Raw genomic sequence first — 27,256 nt, 5'->3', positions numbered from 1 at the left:
ATTAATATAAATTAATAATTTTTTTTGAAAAAATAACACATCGCATCTGCACCTGCCTTACTCTGCAGATTTAGTTCTTGCAGACTTCTTCCTTTTCCTGAAGAAGAGCAGCTGAAAGGTTGCTGCTTTAACACAATTGCCAACATCCAGTGCGAATCAAAAGTTGTTCTTAACTTGCTTACAAAAGACAATTTCAACACCTCATTCCAGAAGTTGTCATAACACTAGAACTGATTCATTTTTGAGCAAGATGACTACTTCGAAGGAGAATGTTCAAATTTAGGTAAATAAAGTACTTTTCCTTAAATAAAGCTCATCTGATACTTTTTGATAACACCTCGTAAATATTAAATACAATAAATATTTAATGTTCATAAATAATAAAAGAAAACACCATGTACATAAAATAACTTGTGGCCAATAAAAAATTTAGTGAGGGAGAGTGTTAGTAAGGGTTCTACCTAAAATGTACACATACAATTCACATAGACTGACATGACTACATGTAACTAGTTAGAGGGAATGACATGAAAGAGGAGAGTGCATTCTCTATAAAACACATTCTCCTACACACCTTTCGTTTTATATTAGCCTGTCAATATTATTTAAATTCAGCCTTCACCACCAAATACAAAGGTTTTGACTTCATTCAGTATTATGCATAGAAAATGTGTATATGGGAACACTAATATTTAGATTGAAACACAGAGTAAACAAAAAAAAAAAAACTAAACTAAGATGAAATAATCTTAGTAATAAAATAATTGAAGAGATCTTTCTTGGAGGTCATATTATTGCCTTTACATGTTCACATTATTGTAAGGAGATGTATGTTTGCATTGTTTCCTTTTTATTCTGTACCCTTCAAATAATAATTGAATAATAACTAACAATTGGCAATAAAAAATAATTTGAATCGCTTTTACAGGATTTTTTTTGTTTTCAAATATATTATGATTAATAATAATAATAATCATAATTAAATTAATAATTAAAATACGAACCACAATTAAGTACATGTTGCCAACAAAAAATCTTAAAATACAAGATGAAGGCGTAATTGATAAAAAACAAATCTGAAAATTATTCAAAAAATAGTTTTTTGAAGTAAAGCTTTTAAACCACATCTAATTGCTTAAGCTTAGCAAAATTTATAGTAGTAAAATTCTTGGCATTCAAATAATTAATTTTTTGACGAGATTAGAATAACAAGAAATGACTATAAAAAAATAAAAGTATGTACACTTCAGAAGAGTGAATTGAAATTAACGTTTTGCATAAAACACACCCCTCCTGCACGCACGCACACACACCCACACATACATATATCTACAAAAAGTGACTAACATTACTAATGGGACTCAAAAGAAGTTTAGCATCTGAAATGTTATTTTTTAATACTCTGATAATTCCCTTTTCCTTTGATAATACTATACTAATACGTGATACAAATGTCAACTATTTGTCTGTGCATGCTGTGAGATTTCTGCCAACCCTATTAGTTTTATTACTGACTGAAAAGAAGTAAGGTTACTATAATCTGTACATAGATATAATAGAAAGAACTGGGAACTCTTCCCTATGTGCCATACTAGCTTCTTCTCTACTATAACCTTAATAATTTGTTACAAAAGATTGTTAAAATTACTCAGTGTTAACAAATAAATAATATTTAAAACAAAGACTTAACACTAATATATAAATATGTGCAACAAAAGCTAAAATTTCTAAATATGTGAACATCAATCCAACAGAATGCAAGACACAGTAACAAACTCTCTAAATAAGGAGAAAAGAAACAGTACTTCACATCAAATTTCCTTTGTATCATTGTTTTATGATAGTTAAGCACAAAATACAGTGTCTCATGTTCTGCTGATGAGAATAATGAAAAAAGTTCATATAAACAGAGGTCTGTAAATGCTTTTTTTTCAAGTTACGGCTAGCAAAAGATTTCGTCTGGATTTTAGGTCTTCTAAAAAAAGAAAACCCTACTGTGATTTTTGGGATCCAGTTTAAAAGAGTAAAATTGGTGGTTTCTTACGTAATTTGAGCTGGGAAATACGATAAAACAGGCCAGTAGCGTCAATCCATTTGAAGTGACCCAAGGGTGGTTGTTACGCCAATTCAAAAAACGTATAACTTACCCACTTGTTTCCTACATGTCTCAGGACCTTAAAACTATTTATTATTATTATTATTATTATTTAAGCAGTTAAGCAAAAAATGAATTATTTTTTTATATGTAAGTATACGTTAGTAGTTTTACTATAAATAATATTAATAGTGATATACTTACTCCTAAATTTTATGAATTTTTTTAAACAAATTCAAATTTGTCTTCAAATAACTCTGATGGGGCTGGTGATAAAAATCTCAAATTTGCACAACTTGCAGTGGTTTTAGCAAATAAAAATATTTCTTGTGTATTGTACCAATAAAAAAGTTATAACCTCTCAAAAATCATGAAAAATCTGTTAAAAGTGACACCATTTTAACTCGCTACATAAGTGCTCCAAGGGAGTTTCTTGTCTTCATTACACTTTACTTTTTTTTGTTGATTTTTCAATATTTTTAAAATAGTTTTTTTTTTTAATTATTAATGATAAGTCATAATTTAATAACTTAATCAACACCAGTAAGTTAATACAATTTTGATTCAAAAATGCTTGTAAAACTTACCCAAACTGAGATTTCAATGAGTCACTGTAATTAGTTCAAGTAATGTCAACTGTCTCAGGACTTTGTCTCAAGAAGATGATGTACGTGGTCCAGCTGGGTGGAAAAAAATGAACCTGCACATCTTCATTTTCAAGGCTAATATACCACTTCCCCTATCCACCACTGATCGTCATACACACAAGCAATAGTATGTTTCCTTAAGTGAAAGTGGTACAATACTTGACACAGGATGGTCTTCATAGTCCTTGGAGTCTGAAATAAAGTAACATCTTACAATGCCTTCTGACACAGGAACATACTTGTGGTAGCTTCTAGTACCAATTCTTTCACAGTAATCAAAACTGTTTTTTAGAGTTTCTGAAATCTTAGCTATCTTATGAGATTTAATCAAAAAATACTTGATGTTTTTCAGCTTGTGATTACAAAATGAATACACTTCATCAGTGTTTAATATCCGACTGTTTAATGGCCTTTGCAGGATTGCTTTTGCCATCTCTGGTTTTGTTATTCCTCTCACACCATCAAAGTCGTTTCTCCCATAGGATGATTCAAAGAAGTGCCTTTCAGCTTCAAGATCAAAGTCTTTTTTGTGATTGCACAAATTAGCAAAATTCTTTTTATTTTTATGACTTGAAGCACTACCAGTAAAATAAATGAGTTTTTTATGTTCTGATGTGCTTCTTTGAGAAATGGTCTGTTAAAAGTTTTTGAATTCAATAAAACTTTACAAATTTTAATGAGTTCTTTTGGCACTGTACCATATACTGTTTTATGACACTCTTTATTCACATAAATTCCTATGGACATTGTTCCTCCATTGTTTTATCTGAAATTACTTGAAAACAATGTAAAAATTTAACTGATTTTAAATTTTCAAATATAATATTATTAAGTAAAACGTGTTTATTTAATAAACACTTCCAAACACAGGATGAAATTTGAGACACTCTGTAAACATGTGAACAAATCACTGACTAATGCCAGTTATTGGTACAATATACAAGAAATGTTTTTATTTGCTATAAACATCTACAAAAACACTGCAAATAGGTAAATAAACCACTGGACCAATTATTTACCTTGAGAAAATATGAATAAATAGCTTTTTGTTTCATTCTTCCAGGACCAATAATTTTTTAGTTAAGACTTTTTCTGTAAACCCTTACAATCACAAAAATAGGTGTGCGCACCATAACAAAATGTTCATTTTCTGTTGAACGCCAAGTAAATCATTGTGTTAATGATGAACATCGTGTGATTCAGCATAGCCCACGCAGTAGTACAAGGTGAATTTCATGTTGGCTGGTTTGTCAAAAAACAAAGTGTGATACATCCAACGGAAAGAAAATCTTTACCCTTTCCGCCTGCAGAAGGTTCAAAATTTCTGACAGATTATCTCCAGAGGTTAAACTTCTATCACTGGCTTCTAAACAACATTGATAAGGTAAATTCAATTTTATTTACTGACGAAGCCACTTTTACGAAAAACGTAGTCTTCAATTCTAAAAATATTCATTATGGAGCAAAGACAATCCACATGGTACTGTGTCAACTAGTTTCCAACATAGACTTCACAGTAATGTTTCTTATGGCATTATTTATGACAAAATTCAGAGACCATTTGTTTTCAATGAAAACGTTACAGGAGATCCATATGTTCATTTCTTGAAAAATAATTTGCCAGCTCTTTTGGAAGATGTACCTTAAACAAACTAGATTACAAATTATTTTCCAGCACGATGATGCAATGCCATATTTTTCTTTATTAGCCAGAAATCACCTGAATGCTAATCTCTAAAACAACAGTACATTGTGAAGAAGAGAATTTCGAACAATTACTGCAACTGAGGTTTGTTAACTCAGGTTGTTAGCATTTGTCATTTCATGTATTTTATTTCTTTGTTCTGTGATATTACGCAAAATGTTTATTAGATACTGAAAGAATAATACTTTTCATCTGTTTTACTTCAATAAAAAACATATTTTTAAAAGTTTTTATTTATTTATTATTGGCTGTATTTACATCAATTTTCTCAGAATTAAATTCTCTACAAGTTTTGTTTCTAAATCTTCCACATTTATTAATCGTTTAACAAAGCTACTGTACTACAAACCTAAAAAAACTTGTTTTTCAACCTAATTTTGTATTTTACATCGGATATCTTAAAAACTACTGGAGTTACAGTTCTGTGACCTGTTTTATCTTCCTATATCCCAGCTCAAATTGCATAAGAAATCACCAACTTTACTTCTTAATTTGATTCCCAAAAATTACAAGAGCTCAAATCCGGACGAAATATTTCGCTGGTCTTAACTCAAAAAGAAAGCATTTCCAGACCTGTGTTTATGTGAACTTTTTTCATTATTTTCACCAGTAGAACAGGTCCTGAAAGTTTCTCAGTTTCTTTGTGGTACACTCTGTACTTAGGCCCCATAAAGGAAACCAGAAATTTTCTCATATACTGATTTTATTCAACGAATAAAAAGTTGCAAAGGATCAATCAATTCTCAAATTTTATATATCAGTACCAGTCTAACAACACAACAATCATCATGTTATGATGTCATGATGTTCTTAACATCATGTTAAGAAGGTTTTCATAATAAATATTACATCAGTAAATATGATAGCGAGTCTGTGTCTTCTTGCCTAAATACTTTTTTAAATGCTTTAAATACATTCCTATAAAATATTTCTTTATATACTGGTGTACATACAAAAAAGTATCCATGATTAAATTAGTGCTGTTTAAAAGATCTTTTACAAATTGAAGGCATAGGTTCGGCCTACATTAATTTTATTTTACTTTTAATATATCTTTAATAACTTAATATAACATATTCATACCAATTTTTCATTTTTATCTTAATATTTAATACAAACAAAAATAACTAATAATATTAGAAAAACTTTACTTATTAAAATTTTGTTTAGTCTAATTTATTGTTTTTAAGTAAAACCATATTTCAGAACTTTACTACACTATTACTAGAATACACAAATTAACCAAATATCTACACATATTATTCAGAATAAATACCAGAAGTAATAGGTGACCTAAATAAGTGTTTTAGCCGCATCTCAGGAATGGTCGCCTGACTATGTTCAAGACTACATGTTTACCGGTACATTTGCAGTTACACTTCATTCACTAATGTCATTTGACAAACTAGAAGTTAAACACACACATTAAACATATTTTTTTCAAACTTATTTAATAAAAATATTAATTTGGGTTTTTAATTAATTAGTTACCCATATCCTGGATGTATTAAACTAAAAATAAAAACCACCAGGATTGAGAAATAATACATGTTCATTAACAGTAAACCAAACACACAATCTCAGAGATAATGTTTTTAAGTACAAGACCTCATGCTTTCTTATTAAGAACTCAGGTAACATATTATTCACATGATCAACTTTTTACTTTAATGTGAAAGATTTACTATATCTTAAAACTATTCAATCAAATATACTATTAAGTAGGCAATTATATTTGTTTATTTAATAACAAAATATTTTATTGATCTTTTCACAGATGGCAACACCTATTACATTAGGGACAGAAGATGAACAAAGGAAGAATCCAAATGAAATTGTACCAGCCACATCTCAAATATCACACCACTGACAATGATGAAAAATCATTTACACAATTTATATAAGTTGTGATCAAAAATAAACACAACTGCACAACAGTTTCAAAAGATGCTACAAGCATTAGCAACAGTACTGAATTTGTTTTTTGCAGCGAGATACCTCTCACATTACCAGAGTATGTGTTAGTAATGAAGAAAAGAAATAATTTGAACTTACAAGTATTCTAAATTCTGAGCAAAAAGGAATCACACTTGAACACATATCAGTTATCGAATAAGGAACCAATCACAAAGTAGCTGATTAAACTTGATGTTGGAGAAACAATGAAAAAGTGCCAGTTCTTGGCACTTTACCTTATCTTCTTAAAAAAAGTAATAATAAATATAAGGTAAACTTTGACAAACAACTAAATTAGCATTCTGCAGAGTAATATTTTCTAACATTTAAATCAATAATATTTCTGATATAGATGAAGCCAATGAAAATAACTAACGTGAACAAATAAGTGAAATTCTAACTCTTACAATACAAAAATAAATATTAAAAAATATTTTTGTTTTCTTATATGCTTTCTTTTGCTAATAATAAAGCATTTACTTATTTTTGTTGCTTCCTACTTATATTTTTGTTATGCTGATCTCTTTGGCAATCTGGTAGCATCTCTTCCTGTTAATTGAAAGGTTCTAGACTCAATTTCATTTTTTTTCAAAAAAAAAAACCAAAAGTAACAATTGTTGTTAAACATCAGCCTACAGATACTATAAATAAAAAAAAGATTATCTAGTAATGATTTGTATTCACATTTTTCCACAATCATCAACAGAAACAGTTTGTTAACATATTTTGAAAACTATAATTTTAAATCTTAAGTAATTAAAGTATTATTTTTATTTTCTATAAGATTTTTTTTTTTTTTTTAAATTTTATAAGAAAACAGACACGTAATGATTATCAGCAGAGCCAACAAGATATTTCATAAGCTACAATAATAATAACAGGTCAACAATCTCCACCTGTTTTTTACAAGTAAATTTTATTTCTAATAAAAAGTAGCTGAATATTTAAGAAAACTAAACTATGAGTTTGCATAAAAGGCCCATCAAACTAAGTAACTGTGCTGCTGTTTTTGCAGGTAACGAAGTTAACTATATTGAAAACAGTTTTTTGGCTTTTTCTCAAAAACTGACTTTTTTCTCTGATTTGTATAGATACACAACTTAAGATAAGTTACTTTTTTAAAAAAATGGGTACTGTTTTTGGAAAATGAATACAAGAAAAAAAGAAAGAGACTTAAGTTAGAAAAATTCACTTTATATTCCTCTATTTAAAGACTAAATCAAATTTATTCTATTCATAATTCCAATATCCAAATCGAAACAATAAGTCAAACATAGATTACTTTTCTGTGGTAACTAAAAGAAATGATACAATTACAATTACATAAATAAATCTGAATGTAATCTGAAATGGTTTCCAAACATCTTCAGGCAAGTGAATTCTACAGTAGTTATTTAAATCTTGTAAAATACTGAATAGGTATTTCAAAAACACACTAATAGTGAATTTATTACTACAATTGAAAATGTCAGTATGAAACTATCATACAATTTGTATTATATGTAATAATAAATTCACAGGATATATATGAATTGTATCACAGATTGAAATTGAAAAAAAAACAAATTATTTTTACTCACTTTTTTTAACAAATTATAAAGCTACTATGAACCAATACTTTGGATCATGACCTACAGAAAAAAGTCCAAAAACTGCTAAAAGAGTGTCTAGTAAAAAAAAAAAAAATAAATAACAGTACAATTGTATCACCTGCTAAAAGAGTGTCTAGTAAAAAAAAAAACTTTTATAACAGTACAATTGTATCACGTATTTCATTTGTGTCATATACTACTGTACGATTTAAAATTCTGTAAACCAAAGTTCAGTTTTTAAGTAGATGATTATTTATAATTACAGAAAATATGTATTAAATCTATAAACATACAAAATACAATACACAAATAACAAAAAACATAATCAGACCAATTTTTCATATACTACAAAATTCCATTTCCATTTCCCATGCACAACCTTCACAAGATCACGCAAGAAAAATGTGTACACACAAGGTTGATTATAATGGTTTCAGCTGATTCAACATTCTATAACTCTATACATTGTATTATAATATTTTATACATAATTCTTTTTCAAAAATAAAAAATTTACATTACTTTATACATTATACTATAACATATCAACAAAATATTTACCATCATATTAAAAAAAAACATATTACATACTTTCAGTAACAGATGATGAATTTATATTGTTTGAATTATCCATTCCATTTGGATTTTTATTATTACAATTATTATTATTATTTGGAACTAAATGTTCATCTTTGGATTTTGATTCATTTTTATTTTCTTCATGTTTCATAGATTTACAGTGTCCTTCTTTATTGTCTATGTGTTTAATATCATTATGTTTGTTATCTATGCACGAGCCATTAGCAGTTTTATTACTAGCTTTAATATTTTCAATTTTATGTACAAGTAATTCAGACGTAACTTCTTCAATTTTTTCACCTGGTCTTGGTTTCAATAATTGGGAAGTTTTTGTATTTTTAGCTTCTGATGAAAGGAAGTTGGGGACTGATGGAGCCACACTGTTTGCAACTGACTTCAGATCACATAGTTGTGATTGTTGTTGAAGTTGGCCAATATTTTCAGCTAGAGGTTTCTTTGGTGGAAGATTGTTTGTTTGTGATTGTCTGACGACATTAATAGCAGATGATTCCAGTTTATCTTTTTTTAACTTAACATTGTTTGAGGGCTGCTCAAAAGAGCTGGCTGAATTTAAATTCACTTGTAGCAAGTCAGTCTCTGTAAAACCCTTACCAGAAAGATTAGATGGTGGTATCCTCTGAATAGCAGGAGGAGGAGATTGAGTATTTTGTTTTTCATTTGAATTACATTTGAAACCGCTTCTCTCATTCGAAATCGATCGATGATGGGCATGATGAGGATTAAACAACATACTTATTGATGGTGGAAGGGATGGATGAAAAGCAGACCCAGAAGAACATAAAGCAGACATAGCACGTATTAATTCAGAGTTGGTATGCCCAGTAATTAACCTGCTACCAGAAGGATCTGCTGAAGTAAATGGATTAGGAAATGGACTGTATAACAGATGATTCGAATGTGCAACAGAATGTAAAAAAGGATTGGTAGGTATTAAACCTGTGTGAGCAGGGCTGGGGATTCGAGGAACAGATGATTTTCCATTACCTGAATTCGAATGGGCAGTTCTACAATTTGTGTAATGAGTAGAATGTTTTGGAGATCCAGGAGTGAATGGAGGAGGTAATTTCTTGGGTTGAGGAGATGAAGTACTTCTAGGGGGATGGTTTAATACATGTGAAACTGTTGGTGTCATAGTTATTGGACTTAAAGTCTTTGGGTCAATTTTCATTAATGTTATACCCGAATTACTACTCTGCTTTAAATTCTTCTGACCAATGCCAGTTGTAACAGTAGATAGGGTTACAAGACCGCCTGCTGTTAAACAATTACTATTATTAACAGAAGCGATTGTATTAATACTTGAGGCAGAACTACTAGATGTAACTGTACCAGTAGCAGTATTTGTAGAAGCTGCAGAGGGTGTAACAGAAGAGGCATTAGTACAACTAACAGTACTGGTAGGGACAGTAGTAACAGTAATGGTAGATGCAATGGAAGATACAGTTGTTACCACAACAGTTGCAGTAACAGTAGTTGAACTACTAGATGAAGTCGATAAAACAACTGCAGAAGTGGAAGCTGGATTGGGATTAGTAGCATGGCTAACTATTTCTGAACCAGGAGCAACTTGATACATCGGTTTCACTCCAGAGGATGGGTTACCTAAAAATCTAGGCATATTTCTTATTTTAAAAAACCTCGGTTGTTTTGGAGGAGGTGGATTTTGCTGGCCATCATTTGTTCCTGTTGAATTTGTATCTTTGCTTTGATTTGAAGCAGAATGTGTGTGCTTCATTGAAAGTGCAGCTGCTCGTGGAATGCTTGGATTCCATGGTTTAATAGGTGTTTTCAACGTCTTATATTTAACAGTTTGATTGTGCGATTTCTTATGAGTATTCAGTACTTCCATCGGTGTCAATTTTGTACCAGTTAAAGAAGAATCTGATTTTATATTTACTTTAACATGCTCTTCTTTTGGTAATGTACTGTAAACAGATTTTACACCCGGATAGACTTTATGTGAAGTCAAGGGACGATGGACATTTCCTGATACTCCATCACAAGATTGTTCAGAGTTATATATCTTAACTCTGGCAACATTATCATCTTTTGACTGAGTAGGATTGGTAGCAACAGACCTTAAACAATTACTGTCAGATTTTGAAGGAAATTCAGTTCTGCTTGATATGTTTCTAACAGTATCTTCTAATTTATCTGTTTTGCTTTTAAAAATTGGATTATTTCTTTCAGAAATAACTGGTAATTTATAACCCACAAACTTACTTGATGGCTTAAGATTATCGATAGAGTTAGTATTATCTTTTGTAACAGTTTTTAATTCAGTATCTACATCACTTTTAGAAACTAATGTACTATTTGAGATGGGTGTCTCTAAATTTGTGGCTGGTGATTCAACTGCTTTAGTTCTAAGTTCACTCTGAACAACACTAATATTCTTATCATGAAGAGCACTTGAATTAACATCAATATCAGCAGGAGGCACTTTATTTTCAGGCATTTCATCAGTGACTGCTTTACCTTCAACTGAAATCTTATTAACTAAATTGTCATCATTATCGCTCTGGGAAGAAACACTAATGGGTTGCATTGGTGTTAACAACCTATTATTTTCGACTCCAGCAACACTCATCACACCATTTTCACTAATCTGTAATTGAACTTCTTTCCATTCTACACACGGTTCTTTCTTCAATCCTGTTACAGTTACTTTGGTTGTTGATGTAGCTGCTGTTGTTGTCACTGTAGCTGTCGTAGTTGTTGATGATGTCACAGTAGTTGCTACCACTCCTGCTATTTTGACTGAAGGTGTTGATACTGATAATGCTGTTGGTGTTACTGTTGTCATCGTACTAGTAACAGTGGAAGCTGTTTCTAATGGTAAAGCCACACAGTCGACAGACAAACTATTGTTATCACAAACATTGTTAGCTGCATCTTCTGTAACTGATGATGACTCAGTCTCAGAAACAGCAGTAGCAGAATGACTCAGCTTTATCCTTTTCCTCTGGCTCTCCAAGATCTGATAACCGAGATGAACTGGACTTTTCTGCACAGAACAATACAAATTATATAAAATACAGACTGCATGAAACTTGAATTTTCAACTGTTTCAACTCAAGAAAGCAATTTTTAAAAAATCAATATATATATATATATATTTTTTTTTTTTTTCAGCCTCTGCAAAGTATAGAATTACAGAACACTCTTACCTTTACTTTTTCTTGTTCAAAATGTTTTTCAAGCCTAAGCCCATCTTCAGTGTTGGTTTTTTAATAATTTTTTTTTAAATTTACAAATTAAATTACAGCTTTTTACTTTTATTTTGTAAAAATTGTTTATCAATAAAAAAATTGTTTAACATTTTAAAAATTAAGAACAAATATCTGTTTAGTCAAGAGAATGAAGTCTTATATTTACAATATAAATATTTACAACAAAAGTTTTAAACCTCAATAACAAAAACGCTAAGAATTGTTCTAAATATAAAATAACCAGATATGATGTTAAGTATCGTGTTAAGAATTGTATACAGTACTAGCAAACACAATAAAGAAATTCTAATTTTTACTTCTTGAGTATGCTAATAAAAAGTTTTCATTCTAATTTTAATATTTTATTAAATATAATAAAGTAACAGTAATTATTCCAAACATATAGTACCAAAAAAAATTTAAGAAATTAATTAATTAAGTAGCTTAAAAATAATTGGTGAGAATCTACAACTGAAGAAGCAATTAAGATAAAACTTCAAACATTATTAAATGCAAGTGCAAACTTCCAACTAATTACAGCCACAGTGTAAGGACTTCTATTTTAGGATTTATACAAAACTAATCAGAATAAATAATAAAAATAACATCCATAAATATTCAAATGCCTTGCAGTTGCTTAACAGACATCATTCTACATTCCTTCTTGTCAAAACCAAAACCTTTTTCACAGCGGCAATATTACTTACACTTTCATTCTATTCATTGCACTTTTCCTCTATTTCAGAAAATATGTAATTAATATACTACAGATTTATTCCAAAAACATAATTTTTTCCAAATTCATAAATGGGAATGATACTGATAAGACTGTTTCTTATGTTTCTCAGATTATCATAATTAGCAAATAGTAATGATGTAAAATCTGTAAACGTTTAAATACCTAAATAAAAAAAAATTGACAAATAAAATGATATTTTAACTATATTAAGTAAATTAATAATTTACAATAAAAAACTTGAACTTTCAACCAAAACTCAGAAACTTCAAGTGATAAAAGTTCATACTACTTCGCAGTCGAATATCATTGCCATTTATCTCACAGCCACCTTTTAGTTTAATCATCTCCTAAGATCAAATTGTAATTTCAACTTATATTCTTTGCTTTAAGGTACTGCAACATTTTTTTAAGCTTAATACTATTATCACAGAGTTTAAGAGTGTCAAAACTGTGCAAGTGTTATATACATGCACATGCTAAGTGCAATGTATGTGATTTCCAACAACCCAAGCATGATTTATTTTATTGTAAATTTATGTGAATAGCAGTACAAACTTAAAATACAAAAAAACTAATGGCAGTTGTTCAAAGATTTCATAATTTAAACAAAATAAAATATTAACATTTTTTCAAATGTTTCAGTAAATATTAAAAACTAAATTATCTGTTTTAGACATTAAATTTCAAAAAAAAAAAAACTTAAAACAGCATTCATAATTACTACCACACAATGTTTAAATGCTACTTGAGTTTCATATTATTCATGCTAAAAATTTCATTCTTATTAGCATCATACAATAATAACTATAAGTGGGTGACGGCCTGTAATAGTTATTTGAACAAATAAACATAATTCCACATAGTTCCATAACACAGAAAGAAGACTGTCATTAACAAAACTAGTAACTTTGAAAAATATGTAAGTATAAAGAAAAGAACTAGAAATATTTATACTTAAAAAAGCTCAAAAATAAAATATACTTAAAATATTTATACTTAAACTCAAAAACTCAAACTACTAATAACTGGAATTTTTTATTCTGAAAACTGGCTTTAATATTTTAAAATCTCTTTCTGTTACCTCAATGCTAAATTTAAAAAGTATCAACCATGTGATTGCAATTGTTTTTCGGGACTAGAAAGGCATTCTTCTGACTGATTATTTGCCTCTAGGGGAAACACCATAATGCAGCTTCAGAAATGCAAAATGCAAAAGTACAGCTCACTATGGCCTGCTTTCTATGGGATATGTTTGCTCCTCATGTAGAGCAGCAGATATTAGGTTTTAATACTAGTATTTAAAATTTACAATTTAAGTATGGTTAATTCAGCAATTTTGTGGCGAGTCTGTATTACCCATACATCAAATCTTTGGTAATTACACATATAATTTTCATATTTTCTCATGTCATATTATATTTATATAGATATATTATTATGTTTTTATTTAAATTTTCTGTTGTCATGTAAAAATTTACACATGTAAACATTAACTGTATCATAAATCTGTCACCAAAAATTGTTCATTATTTAATCATCAGTTAATTTTCTTTTTTATAATGTACATCTTAATCTTTTTTTTTCTTTTAATATAAATTTTCATACGACTTTAATTAAGTTAAATTTAGAACCTATTTACTCTTATAATTCTATATTTTTCCCTCATATGTAGGATACATTTTCCAGTATTAATTTTTTCCAATAGTTCCCAGTACTGATAAATTATGGCCAATCATGTTTTTTGTCAACTACATAACAAGCAATCTACTGAGCTCAGGCAGGATTTATTTAACGTAGATAGCATCATCATTTGGAGTTCAGACCTATTCCCAAAAAGTACATTACAATTTAGTAAATGCAGCCCACTGACTGTTTGGTGGAATGCATCACTGTGGCGCAATCAACAAACCTCAATGTTGGAACAACTTAACCACACTTTTCTTTGTTACAAAATATTCATGTCTTGTTACCCACATCAAAACATTTAAAAAATGTTTTATCATTAAGCCAGTTCTAAAGCTCACAAAAACAAATCTTCTTTTTGCTTCTTTATCTGTTGCTCTGGCTGCAATAAGATGCGCTTTAGTTAAAATCATGTGAAATGAATTTTTACTTGAATATGCTTGTTTTATGATATTTTACTGACAATCAAGCTCTGCTTTTCACTATAGTAGAACACACTTGAATTAATGACAATGTAGGGCACAATGAAATAATGGTCAAAATTCTTCAAAGTATTCTAATCTGATAATACTAAACCATTGATTACATACTACAACTTGTAACTCCCTTCTTATTAACTTAGTTTAACATTAAAGCATTTTTTAAAAATATATATGAGTTTTTCCAAATTTAAAAAAGTTTCAGATATGTTGCAAAGATCATTTAATTTTTCATCAAGAAAGTCACCATGAATAAGAAATAAGAACGACACCAATAAAGAACGATAGTATAGGTGGATAGTATGAGTTACTAAAATATCCTCACAAGACAGTGCCACACAAGCACTACATTACAGGAATTATACGTGCTTTTTTCAAAGTTTTCTTGTAGATAGACCTCATTATACATTATTAAATAAAAAAAAGTTTGACAGCGTCAAATTATCAGAGTTTTTGTAAAGAGAGTAAACATAATGTGTTCCTTCTAACATTATATTTGAAATGAATATGTTAATGTATCAAATTTAATTCACATGTTATAACAAATACAGTAGTATGCAAATTAATCCAAACACAGATGTTATTAATAAAAAGTAACTTTATTTAGAAAAAAAAGTCATACCTCAACAATTTGTGAATATCTAGTAATTAATATGTCTTCCTTTACTGTTAATCACTTCACATACACGATTTGGCAACAATTCAACAAGTATACTACACCTCGTTTTGATTTTTTCTTGAAAAAACTATACTGATATTATTTTTTTCACTTTTTTGGCAGTACAGCATGGCATGACATTAAATTTTGTTGGAACACTCCGTTGCCTTGTGGTAATTTTTCAAGCTGTCACAATCCTTTCTTTTAGAATCTTCATATACCCAACATCACTTTTCAACATACCATCTACCAGAAGTAATAACAAGGGTTGTTTCAAATGTGGAACCCTCAAAAACTTTTTTTCTGGGGATGTTAACTGACTGTTGGATATGAGATGGTGATGTATTTTTATCTGATGCTTTTCTAGTGCATGGAACCCTTTGCCCCTGAATATAAAATTGTGACTCAATGGAAAACATAACATTTTTCCACTCTTCTTTGGTCCACTTAGCATGTGCTTTGGTCCACAAGAACCTTTTTTTGCACATTGCTGGTGTTAAAACACTGCTTTTTACCTAGCTGACAAAGCTTTCCCTCCAACTACAAGAATCCACGTCTAACAGCTGTCACAAGTAAATCTGTTCCATGGCTGCTAATTCTCTATTTAAATCCACAGAAGATAATTTTCATCAAGATTACTTTTTCTCACTAATAACCAATACTGTGTTGGAGTAGTTTTTCTTTTACCGCAACACTTGCCTCTCCTTTGAGATGAAAAGGAACCAGTTTCTATAATTTTTTTTTAAAAATAGTATTCAATGTCCCTAGTCCAACACCTCATTCAAAGCTAATTGTCACTGTACCATATTGGTATGCTCAGAAAGAGAAACAATTTTCCAGTATGTCATTCCATTTCAAGTGGACCAGGGGTCATTCCATTTCAAGTGGACCAGGGGTCCCCAGACGACCATCTCCAAACTTCATCAAATTTTGCATGGACCTTTGCTGTGGTCTTAAATGCCATTTTACCAAATTGTAGCTCTATATTTTTTATTGCTGATTTTCAGTGATCTCTCAAAAAAAGGGTATTTTTCACACACAGATGCAAAAAATTCTAACTTTGACTTATAATTTTGAAGGCCAATAAAGCTATTGGTTTGAGTTTTAATACTTACGGTTAACAGTTTATGCTGAATTCAAATATGTTATTCACAAGTTTCTTGGTTTTGAGGTCACAAGCACCTGGTTTTGAGATATAGCAGCTGAAATTCAGCTAAAAAGTTATTGCGATATTTTGTAAGTCAAAGTTTAAGCTTTTATAATTCCTTACCTAGTACTTTAATCAGAATGAGACTTTGTAACCTAAAAAAGGGCATAGTTGTGTATAACAACCTGAAGTTTCAAAGCAACTGGAGGCTTATGTCAGGAGATATTCATCATCAAATTTGGTCAAAGCGTTTTTACCTCCCATTTTTTGACCTACCGTTGAAAGCTTATATCTCAGGTATACCTTCTTATATTTTGTTAGTTTTATGCAGTTTGTTTTTTGACCCAAAGTTTATAAGTGGCAGTAAAAACAGTTAAAAGATAATGCATCTTTCACCATGAAGCAAGTTTTCCGTAATGTTTATGGATTATGGAAGTCACTACCTTCATCTATTTGATCAGTCAGCCAAAAATATATGAACAGCAATGATATCATGGTGTAGACAATCACTGACCATGCAAATGCTAACATTCTGAAGCTCTTTTTTATTGTAATAAATCATGAATGGAATGCAGTGTAGCTTGACTATTTTCCCAATTGATTGCCTGTACAACATCTTGCATAACAAACAAACAGTTCTCAGCAAAATCAATCAGGATAATTATCATTTAAATTTTCCTTCAGTAGTTTTAAATATGAACTTTGATGTTTTGAAACAAAATGGTGGCTAGTCAGGCAAAAAACGTTTAAGGAAGGCTCTTCAATAAAATGTTCCATATTCACATTGCATCTCCAATGTGTCTCTGTCTATATGAATCCACTGCTTAAATTCTATTAGTTCCTCTAAGTTATAATCTTTAAGCTCATCTAATAAATAAGACTCAAAGTTACATAATTTTCTAACTATTAATTATCAATTTATTAATTCTAATGAGTTTAGTTGTGATTTTTATCAGTATTTTTTGATACATTGTTTATGGTTAGAAGGAAGTGTTTTTAGCAGTTTTGTTGACTTCATTACTTGTCAACCCCTTTGAGTAACAAAATAAATTTTATATGAATTTAAAATATATAAAAAGTACTTACTGCTGTAAAAATTTCAGATTTTTGCCACCTGTTCCACATGTGGTTTTTGGGCCCCAAAAATGAGACATTTTCAAAATCTTACGATTTGATGGTCATTTTTTTTAATGAGGGACACTCGGTTAATAGTACAATATTATTTTTATAAGTACTAATAGTACCTAAGAGTTAAATGGTAAAAAACAGGCCTGTTACCCTAAGCCCTTCATAATTTATTTTGCGACCAAAATTTGAAAAAACAATTTGTAAACCTAACTTCAGTAAACATTGCAAGATTTGGTTATGTAACAAAATAAATATTGAGAACACTAAGTTCTAAATATTTAATCGATTTTGGAATTTATAAGTAGTTTTAGTAGTTTGAATTTAGTAGTTGAATTTAGTAGTTTTCTAAACACGATAACTTTTGTTTTATGCTAATAATTTTCAATATAAATAGTTGAAAGTTATATTAAAATTTTTTACAAAAACTCCAATAAAATTCATTTTAAACAAATTTAGAACTAAAAAAAATCCTCGTGGATTACAATAGTATTCTGCGGGACCAATCACATATTGCTAAACTGCACAACCACTGCACCGTTAACAAATATGGGTCAGTTTCGGAAGGGCCATATAGATTCTTGATCAACCAAAGATGCAAGAATAGCATAATGATGGCAAAATCTTTTCATGGAGTGGATGCTAATAACAGTGATGAGTCTGAAGCATATACACAAAGTGTGGAAGAGAACCTGGGAAAAACAAGACCAAATGAAGAAGTATCAGGAGATTGGAACACCATTAAAGATTTGATATTGAAAGTATTCCGAGAAAGTATTAAAGATTTGATATTGAAAGTATTCCAAGAGAAAGTAGGAGTAATGCTGGGGATGAGGAAAAGGAAGAACTGGATTACGTAGGACATGTTGGATAAGATTTATGTACACAGAAAATGAAAGAATGTTTTTTTAAGAAGGGAAAAACAATACAGGAAACTTAACAGTAAATTAAGGAAATTAAATGTTAATGCTTGAAAAAATGGATGGAAAAGCAATGTAAGGAGGCAGAAGAGCTGAAAAAACAAGGGAAACAAGAAGAAATGTATAGAACTGTTAAGGAGGATACGATCAAAAAGGAACGCAAGAGAATAAGCAAACGGAGCATGTTAAGTAAGAATGAAAGAATGACGTCATGTGTGGAGGAGAACAAGGATATTTGGGTGGATTATATGAAAGACCAATACTACATTAATGATAATCAGTAATCAGTCAGGACTGGTCATTGAGGAGGAGTGGGAATGTAAGGAGCAAGTAGGGCCAAGAATACTAAGGGTGGAACTAGAAAAGGCAACAAAGGATCTAAGAGAAAAAAAAGCAATGGGCTATGATTGAACACAATCTAAACCTTTAAAAGTTTTGGGAACAAGTGCAATTCTGAGATTAACATAACAAATCTAGTCAATAAGATCTACAAAACAAGGTCATGGCCTGAAAATTTACTTAAAACAATTCTAATATCATTACCGAAGAAACAAAATGCCAAAGAACGCAAAGATTATAGAACAATTTCACATTACTAAACTGTTGCAAAATAATACTCAAGAGAATTGAAGCAAAGATTGAGATGAACATGGTTACTACAGATCCTGAAAGACAATGGTATAGAATGGAAAGAAAGACAGGCTTATTAAGGAACTGTATATCAAACGGTTAGTGAAGCTAGTGAGGTCGTAGTGAGGTTTGGAGAATATGAATCAGAAGAATTAAGTATTGGAAGAGGAGTGAGACAGGGTGCTACTATCTATCACCCGTACTTTTTGGTATTTATCCAAAAATGTTAATGGAAAAGGCAAAGGGTATTGTGGTTGGCGGTGAAAGAATAAAAATAATCAAAAATGCTGATGACCAGGCAGTGCTAGCAAAATCAGAGAAGCTTCAGAATATGCTGGAAAATATTAGTAAAGTGGGAAAATAACTAGAGATGAAGATTAACATAGGAAAAACCAATGTGATGAGAATGAGCAAAAGAGAAGTTTCAGTTAACATAGTGTTGGAAGGGAAAAGAATATAGAACAAGTAAAAATCCTTTAAATACTTGGGAAGCTTGGTGAAATGGGACAGAAGTTGTACGGATGAAATTAAAAGTAAGACAGCGATGGGTAAAGCTGCATTTGAAAAAGTTAAGAGACTGTTAACAGCAAAAATAATACCAATGTACGTCCAAGTGTTGCATTTGGAGCATGGTACTGTATGGCAGTGAGTCATTGACCATTAAGAAAAACGAAAAATATTTAAATAGCTTTGAAATGTGGTTGTGGATGAGAAATTGAGGATGAAGTGGACTAATAGAATAAGGAATGAAGATGTATTATCAAGGATTATTATTGAGGAAGAAAGGAAAACAGCAACAATAAGAAAAGGGAAATGTCTTGGTTGGAACATATCTTGCGAAGAGACTGCCTGCTAAAATGATAAACTAGGGAATAAAAAAGAATTTTTTTTGTCTCAGGAAGAAAAATATGTGATTCTGATATTATTTTTTCTCCTAAATTCAAATATGATATTGGTTTATCTCCATCACGCAAGATTTCACAGCGTTCTCCAGAAAGCTGTGAAATTTCCAAGATTTTTCCATCACAGCTTTTAAACTAACCTTAGAGGAATCAAAGAACAAGCGCCAATCTGTTGGGTTATATTCATACAAAGTGTCTACATAAGAGAAGAAATGTCATTACAAAACATTAAGCCATTTTCCTCAGAAAAATAATCTTAATTCAGAATGACGATTACGATAAGTATATATCTTAGTATTCTGTTTTTTAGATAACTAATCTCATATGGGATCGTTGAGATTCAAAAGTTTGCTTTGTTCAAAAGTTCTATCACCAAAATCAGTTTCTTTTTCTTCCTTACTTCCATCAGACTCTGAGCTCTCTTCATCTAATGTCACATGTTCTGAAGACTTTGGTATGAGCAATTCTTCACAGTATGGAACTGATCCATTGTAGATTGTAATTTAGGATACACCACTATATGTTTTGATTTTGAAGTAATCCCTTTAATGTTTTTTTAAGCAGAAATAACAGTCACAACAGTGATCTTTGGGTTCCCTCCAAATCATAGGGATAGCAAGTAAGGTTTCACCTTTGGGACTACAGCATCACTTCACCACATACATAACAAAAATTGTTAGGATGATTTAAAAAACTCGAAGTGGCATTTTGTAACTAACGACTAACTAAAAGACATAAAGTTGTAAATATGTAATACACAATAATTCAGACACACAAAGCACTCACAATGACGTGTTTACTGGTTCACTACTTTCCCACAACTGGCATTGTTCTGATGAAATTGTTCTACACTAGAACATATCTATACACGTCTGAACCTGCACAACAGTAGCAACGCTACCCCTGGAGTCAGCTCATTTGGTTCCATCATATTTACAATGCTCTAGGAGTTTTTACTTGACAATGAACAAATGGACGAAAAAACATTTCAAAATATAAAAAAAAAATAAAAAATAAAAAAACTGTGGGTGATGGAGAAATTCCATATACATATTTGAAAAACATGATAAAAAACTGCATTAAGTATACCTATTGGTACTCATGAGACAATAATTACACTGACCAGTGTAATTGAAGGGAAGATAGAAGGTAAACAATGAAGGGGAAGAAGATGGATTAGAATGCTAGAGATTATCAAAAACAGAAGTTATAGAGATATGAAGGATACACTCAGGAGTGAAAGAAGTGGAGAGTATCCAACTGAAACCTGTCATAAGACAGATCTATAAGAGAAGAAAAAAGTTAATTTTTATGTTACTCTTTCATTTAAGCTAAAATGTGATTCAAAATTTAATCATAATTTAGCCATTAAAACACTGCATTCTGAATCACTAGCACCACTATCACTAACAGACTAGAAATTTTTTTTTTTTACCTTCTTTAATTCTCAATTTATTTATTACTCAGGTGCATATAAATTATTAACTATTCTTAACATAATAAGACTAGTTCTGCAGAAGGAATTATCAGAGACCTGATTACAAATTAAAGGAAATCACAAACTTAAACATATATATACTAAACTTAAGCACTTTACTTAAAACTAAATACTCACAATAAAAATTTGTTTACTTTATTTACAATTATTGTAGGTATTTTAAATTAAAATTTTATCACTTTTCTACCATTTTTTACATTTAAATTCTTTAAAGAATTCCTAGAAGTCGTTATTACGGCATTGAAGATGCCTTTTTGACTTAATTTAGGTTTACCTTTGATAATACCAGTGATTGTTTTAATTTTTATGTTTATTTTGTATCTGTGTGTAGTTACATCTTTGCTATTCACTACAACTTTCCCTAAACAATCTTCTCTTTCTCAACATAATTACTCTGCATTTTAATTCATTCCTTTTCTTCTTGCTCTTCTCTCTCATGCATGGAGATGAGAACTGCCCTATCAAATATCATTCCTTCGAGAGCTATTGTAATCCCACTTGTATTCAATAAATAATGAGATAATAAAAGCACACAACCTATTAATTCATAATTTAATATGATGAAAAAAAACATTTTTATAAAAAGTAAATAAAACTTCATAATTATGATCACTGCACAAATTTATGACTCTGTTCATTAAAAATTCAATTTTGAACAAGCTTTTCTATTCTTATTCTTTGCTTTAGAGTGATGTACAAAAAATAAAAAACTACTACTCTCTCTTACAGCAATAGGATTTTGATTTTTTGTCAGTTTAATCTTGTATGATTGGTGAAGTAAGTAATCTGTGAAGTAACATTAAGAAGTACTTTTCAGCTAAATAAATAACCCTAAAATGATTTATTAACATCAGTACACTAATATTAAAAGGGCCATATACAAACTATTGGGAAAGACATAGGGAAAGACAAATTCCTTGCTTTGTCACTATCAAAGACTAAAACATATATAAAAGTAACTTAAAAATGGTTTCTTTGCATTATATCAGCACTTCCTCTGCACTTAAGACATGAATTGAAGTGACTAAGACCAATTTTCCATTTGGTCTTCCATCCTCAATTTTTTCCAAAGCAAATATGTGATTTTGGACTATTTCCTCTAAAGATAATATGATCCAATATCATAAGAAGTAAAAATATTGAATTTTTATTCAAAAACTGATATTTATTGCTTCAAATAAAATGTAGTATCACTCCATTAGAACTCTGACAGAACTTTCATTTAAATACACTTAAAAGCAGTCTTAAAAAAGAATTTTTGAAAAACATCATTCAATAATAAATTTAATAATTTGAAAGGGTACAAAACTATTACAATTTACTATAATATTAAATTTAATAAGCTGCTTCAGCAAGATGCTTATTATTTCAAAACTAATGAATTAACAATTCTTTTAATCCAATTATGATGATTTTGAAATAGATACAAACTTCAAATATTTTTTTCAGATTACTTAATTATTTAATTATTATCAGAGATAACCGTTTCAACAGTAACATGCTTGGAATACTGCTTCACATAAAAAAAGATTAAACAAGAACTTACTCTTTTCCATTGGTAAATGTACCCAATATCCATCAGAGTCCAACTCTCAGGCAAAAGATCATCATTATAAAAGATATCTACCCTATGTCCCATTGCAAGACTAAACTTTGCTCTGATAAGCTTCTGAATATGAAACACCGAAACGGCTGCTGGGCATCGGAGATATCTTCTACCAGAAGGTCCTGGACACTAAAACAACCAATAAATTTATTACTTTAATATGTAATAAACAATTGCATTTATATATAATAAAATAATTGTACAATAACTAAAAAGCATTTTTTAGTTATTTATTTACCTACAACAAGAAATCCCTTTCGTGGAACACCAAACTAAGACACTATTAAACGGTAGTTAGACCAGAAGTACTACATGTGGCAGAAACTACATAAAGTACAGGACATAGAGAGAATAGAGAAAATAGAGAGAAGAATCTTACAGAAAATATTAGGCCCAAAAAACAACACAGGACTAGAATATAAACAAAGATCAAACCAAGAGCTATATTCCAAAATAGAAAAAAATAACAGATGTAATCAGGAAAAGAAGACTGCAATTCTATGGACACATATACAGAATAGAGAACACCAGACTAACAAAACAGATCTTCACCTTACTAAACACTCACAAGAACAAGATAACCTGGCTTAAAGACATAGACAATGACCTAGTAAACAATTCAATAGACACAGACATTTTAAAAGACAGAGCAACATTCAGAAAAACAATACAGGAATTAAGAGTTTCAGGAGAGGAAAAACTCACTTGTAGGAGAGGGAGAAAATGGACTCAAGAAGACAAAGAACATCACTCTAGAAAAATGAAAGAAGCATGGGCTAAAAAGTTGATTATGCGTGTCCTCTAAATGGGCTATTCGAAAAGAAAAAAAGCATTTTTATTATAATAATTCCCATTTGTTTCACATACAAATCAAATCATACACACAGTTCTACTACAGAATATACCCTATAGAATACTCCTGTTGGGGTTATCATCAAAATTAAAACAAAATCTATAAATCCTTCTTCTTCTTCATGTTTTGGATTTCCTCCCATTATGATTACACGAGCTGATATTTCCATCTTTTCCTTGGAAGTCCTAAATTTCTGCGTCCTATTGGCTTAGTATTCTTATAGCTTAGTATTCTCTCTTCTGCCATTCTTTCAACATGGTTTGTCCAATTTAGTCTTCTTAATATGCTCATTATGGTTATAGATATTTAATTCATTCCTGATGTCGGTGCTTCTCTTCCTATCCGACAATGGTACCTTGCGATATTTCTTAAAAATCTCATTTCTGCGGCCTGAATTTTTTTTCCATTTGTTTTGTAAGATACCAGGTTTCTGCTCCATAGAGAAATCCTGTGACTGAAGCTGTTTTATAGAATTTTGATAGGATTACTTTTTGAACCTTATTTCTCAAAACTCTTTTTGTGTACAACATAGTAATTAAATTTCTCAATTTTACTTGGAACATGTGATTCACCCAAACTTTACATCTTAAATAATTTACCTGTGACACTTGTACTATGATTTCCCTGCTGTGTGTGATTTTTGATCTGATGATATCTTTACCACAGAATGGATCTTTATCCACTACTCCCGTTTTTCCTGAGGATTCTTTCATTTTATCTTCTTTTGCTACTTTATTCGATTTAAAGAAGGCCTTCTGTAGTTGATCTTCAGAATTGGCAATAATTACTAGATCATCTGCAAATAGCATGGATATAACAAACTGTTTAGAATTTAATTCATATATACATATATATATATATCTGGCATGCTATCTATCCATTCCTGCAGATTATATATGTATACATTAAACAATATTAGCAACATATTGCAGCCTTGTTGAACTCCCTAAATTTATCCTAATTCAATTATTTCCCTCTCCTGAAATGGCTACTTAGGTGCCTTACACATTTCTTGTATGATGCCTATGAGTTGTTTTGGAATTCCTTCCTTGTTAATATTTGCTGTAATTTTTCTCATATTAGTCAAATGCTTTCTCTAAATCTACACATAATATGCGTTTCCCTCCCAAATTCCTGATGTTTTTCTATCAGCTACTTCAATGCAAATATATTATCTGTACAATTTCTACCCTTCTGAAAACCAGCTTGTTCCTCTCTCAGAATTGTTTGTACTATATCTTAAGTATTTGTGTTGCAATTCTTGAGAATATTTTATAACCGGAAGGCTTCTTTCTCCTTTCTTAAAGATGGGTACAATGTTAGCCACTCTCCATTCATTTGGGATGACCTTCCTTATCCAGCACATATTTAATAATTGTAAATCTCTGCTTCACGTCACTAGAAGCAAATTTTAACAACTTTACCACAGTTCCATCGTGTCCAGCAGCCATTCTGTCTTTGCTGTCCTTCAAAGCCTTCTGCAATTCTGACATATCCAGCCTGTTCACTTCTCCATATACTGAATTATCTCTTCATCATTCTGTTCACTGATCATCCATAGTTGCTGAAAATATTCTAAGGATTTTCCTGGTTCTATAACTTCTATTTTCGCAAGATCCCTCTCCTTGCTACTTACGCATTTCATTATTTTATATGCTGTTATTTTATACGTGTTTTATATGTTATATGTCGTATTATTGTATATGCTATGTTGTTTTTTAGTCTTGTTATAAAAGAGTCCCATTTCTATTTTTTTTCCCCTGGCAAATCTTCTTAGTGATGATTCTTTCTCTGTTATATTCTTCTCTGTCTTCGTCATCTTTTGTCTTGAGCCACCTCATATATGCTTATTTTTTCTTCTTAATGGCTTCTTGCATCTTTTCATTCCAAAAATGTATCTTTTTCTTTGCCGATCGTTTAATATTCCTTTTATGTTATTCCATTCTTCTTTAACATCTAACTTAATATAATTCTATTGTTATGGATATCTAAGGTATAAAGCAGTTTTACAGACTTTTATCGTGTAAGTCCATGTTATTCCTGTTATGTCTTAACCCAACAATATTAATTTCTGGTCTTTAAAGGCAGTGAACTCTTGTGTCTCTAAATAGTTCTGTTGTCTTCTAATTTACAATTAAATAGTCTATTACAGAATCTTGACCACTAGCTAGCCATGTTAGTTTATGGATTCTGTTGTGCTTTAAGTATGCATTCATTATTCTCATACTGTCAGACTCTGCAAAGTCCCTTAACTGTTTTCCAATAACATTCACACTTCCCTTACCATTCAAACAACATTGGAAGGGATAGTCCCCTTCCAATGGTAAATTTCCTAGATGAGCATTAAAGTCTCCTCCTATTATTTCATAGTCCTTTTTATTACACTGGACCAATGTGTCCTGCAGCTTATCATAAAATAATTCTGTTACATCTGTCTTCCCTTGTTCCAGAGCATATACACATACAAAGAATGTAAACCTCTCTGTATTCTGCATCTTAACAGTAAAATCCTATCATTTATCCATTTATACAAATGTAATTGCCTTTTCCACTTCTTATTAACCATTATTGCCACTTAACCATTTATAGATTTAATCTACAAGTTAAAATAATTCATTTGTTCTGACAGCATACGTAACACCATTCAATACATTCCTATTTTCTTATATTAGATAAACTAAAACCACGATATTATAATGCAAATAAGTAATTATCTAAAGTTATATCATCTGTATCTTCAAATTAACTATATATTTATATCATCACCAGAATAAATTGAACAATTTTTCAAGTACTGGGATATAAATATCTTCTGAATATGAATTTAATCTATAAATATACAATTATATTACATTTACACTCATCCATTGGCTGAAATACAAGGTGTGTGAGAAAAGTAATGAGATTGGTAATACTGTGAGCGATCTGGCAATGCTGTGTCTACCAGTCTATACTAGACCGGTTTGTTCATCTCTTACACATGCTCAGTACGAGTTTCAACTTCATTCAGCCAACACATTATTTTTTATAGTGCCATCAGTGAAGTTGTGTTTTTGTTGTTATGAAAATGGGGCATCAGAATTTAGAGCAACATTGTGCAATCAAGTTTTGTGTTAAACTTGGGAAATCCGTGATTGTGGCCTTTGAAAAGTTGAAACAGGCCTATGGGGAACATTGCTTATCAAGAGCACAAGTTTTCTGTTAGCACAA

At 30.4% G+C, this 27,256-nt stretch overlaps 1 protein-coding gene across 4 annotated transcripts in view; it reads right to left on the bottom strand.

The window, feature by feature from the left end:
• Window positions 1-2,320: 2,320 nt before the first annotated feature.
• The window catches only part of LOC142329332 (uncharacterized), a 69,600-nt gene continuing 44,664 nt past the window's right edge, over window positions 2,321-27,256 (bottom strand). For all 4 annotated transcript variants that reach the window (XM_075373829.1, XM_075373846.1, XM_075373837.1 and 1 more), the window contains 2 exons: window positions 23,134-23,322; window positions 2,321-11,601 (listed from right to left, as the gene is read on the bottom strand). In XM_075373829.1, the coding sequence (XP_075229944.1) occupies window positions 8,578-11,601; window positions 23,134-23,322 (3,213 nt within the window). In that variant the 3' untranslated portion in view covers window positions 2,321-8,577. The remainder of the gene's footprint in view (window positions 11,602-23,133; window positions 23,323-27,256) is intronic.

The sequence above is a fragment of the Lycorma delicatula genome, chromosome 1 (genome assembly GCF_047948215.1).
Source record: "Lycorma delicatula isolate Av1 chromosome 1, ASM4794821v1, whole genome shotgun sequence".
NCBI classification, from domain to species: Eukaryota; Metazoa; Arthropoda; class Insecta; order Hemiptera; family Fulgoridae; genus Lycorma; species Lycorma delicatula.
Note: the sequence above shows the minus strand (reverse complement) of the source record. Positions and strands in the feature narration are given on the sequence as shown.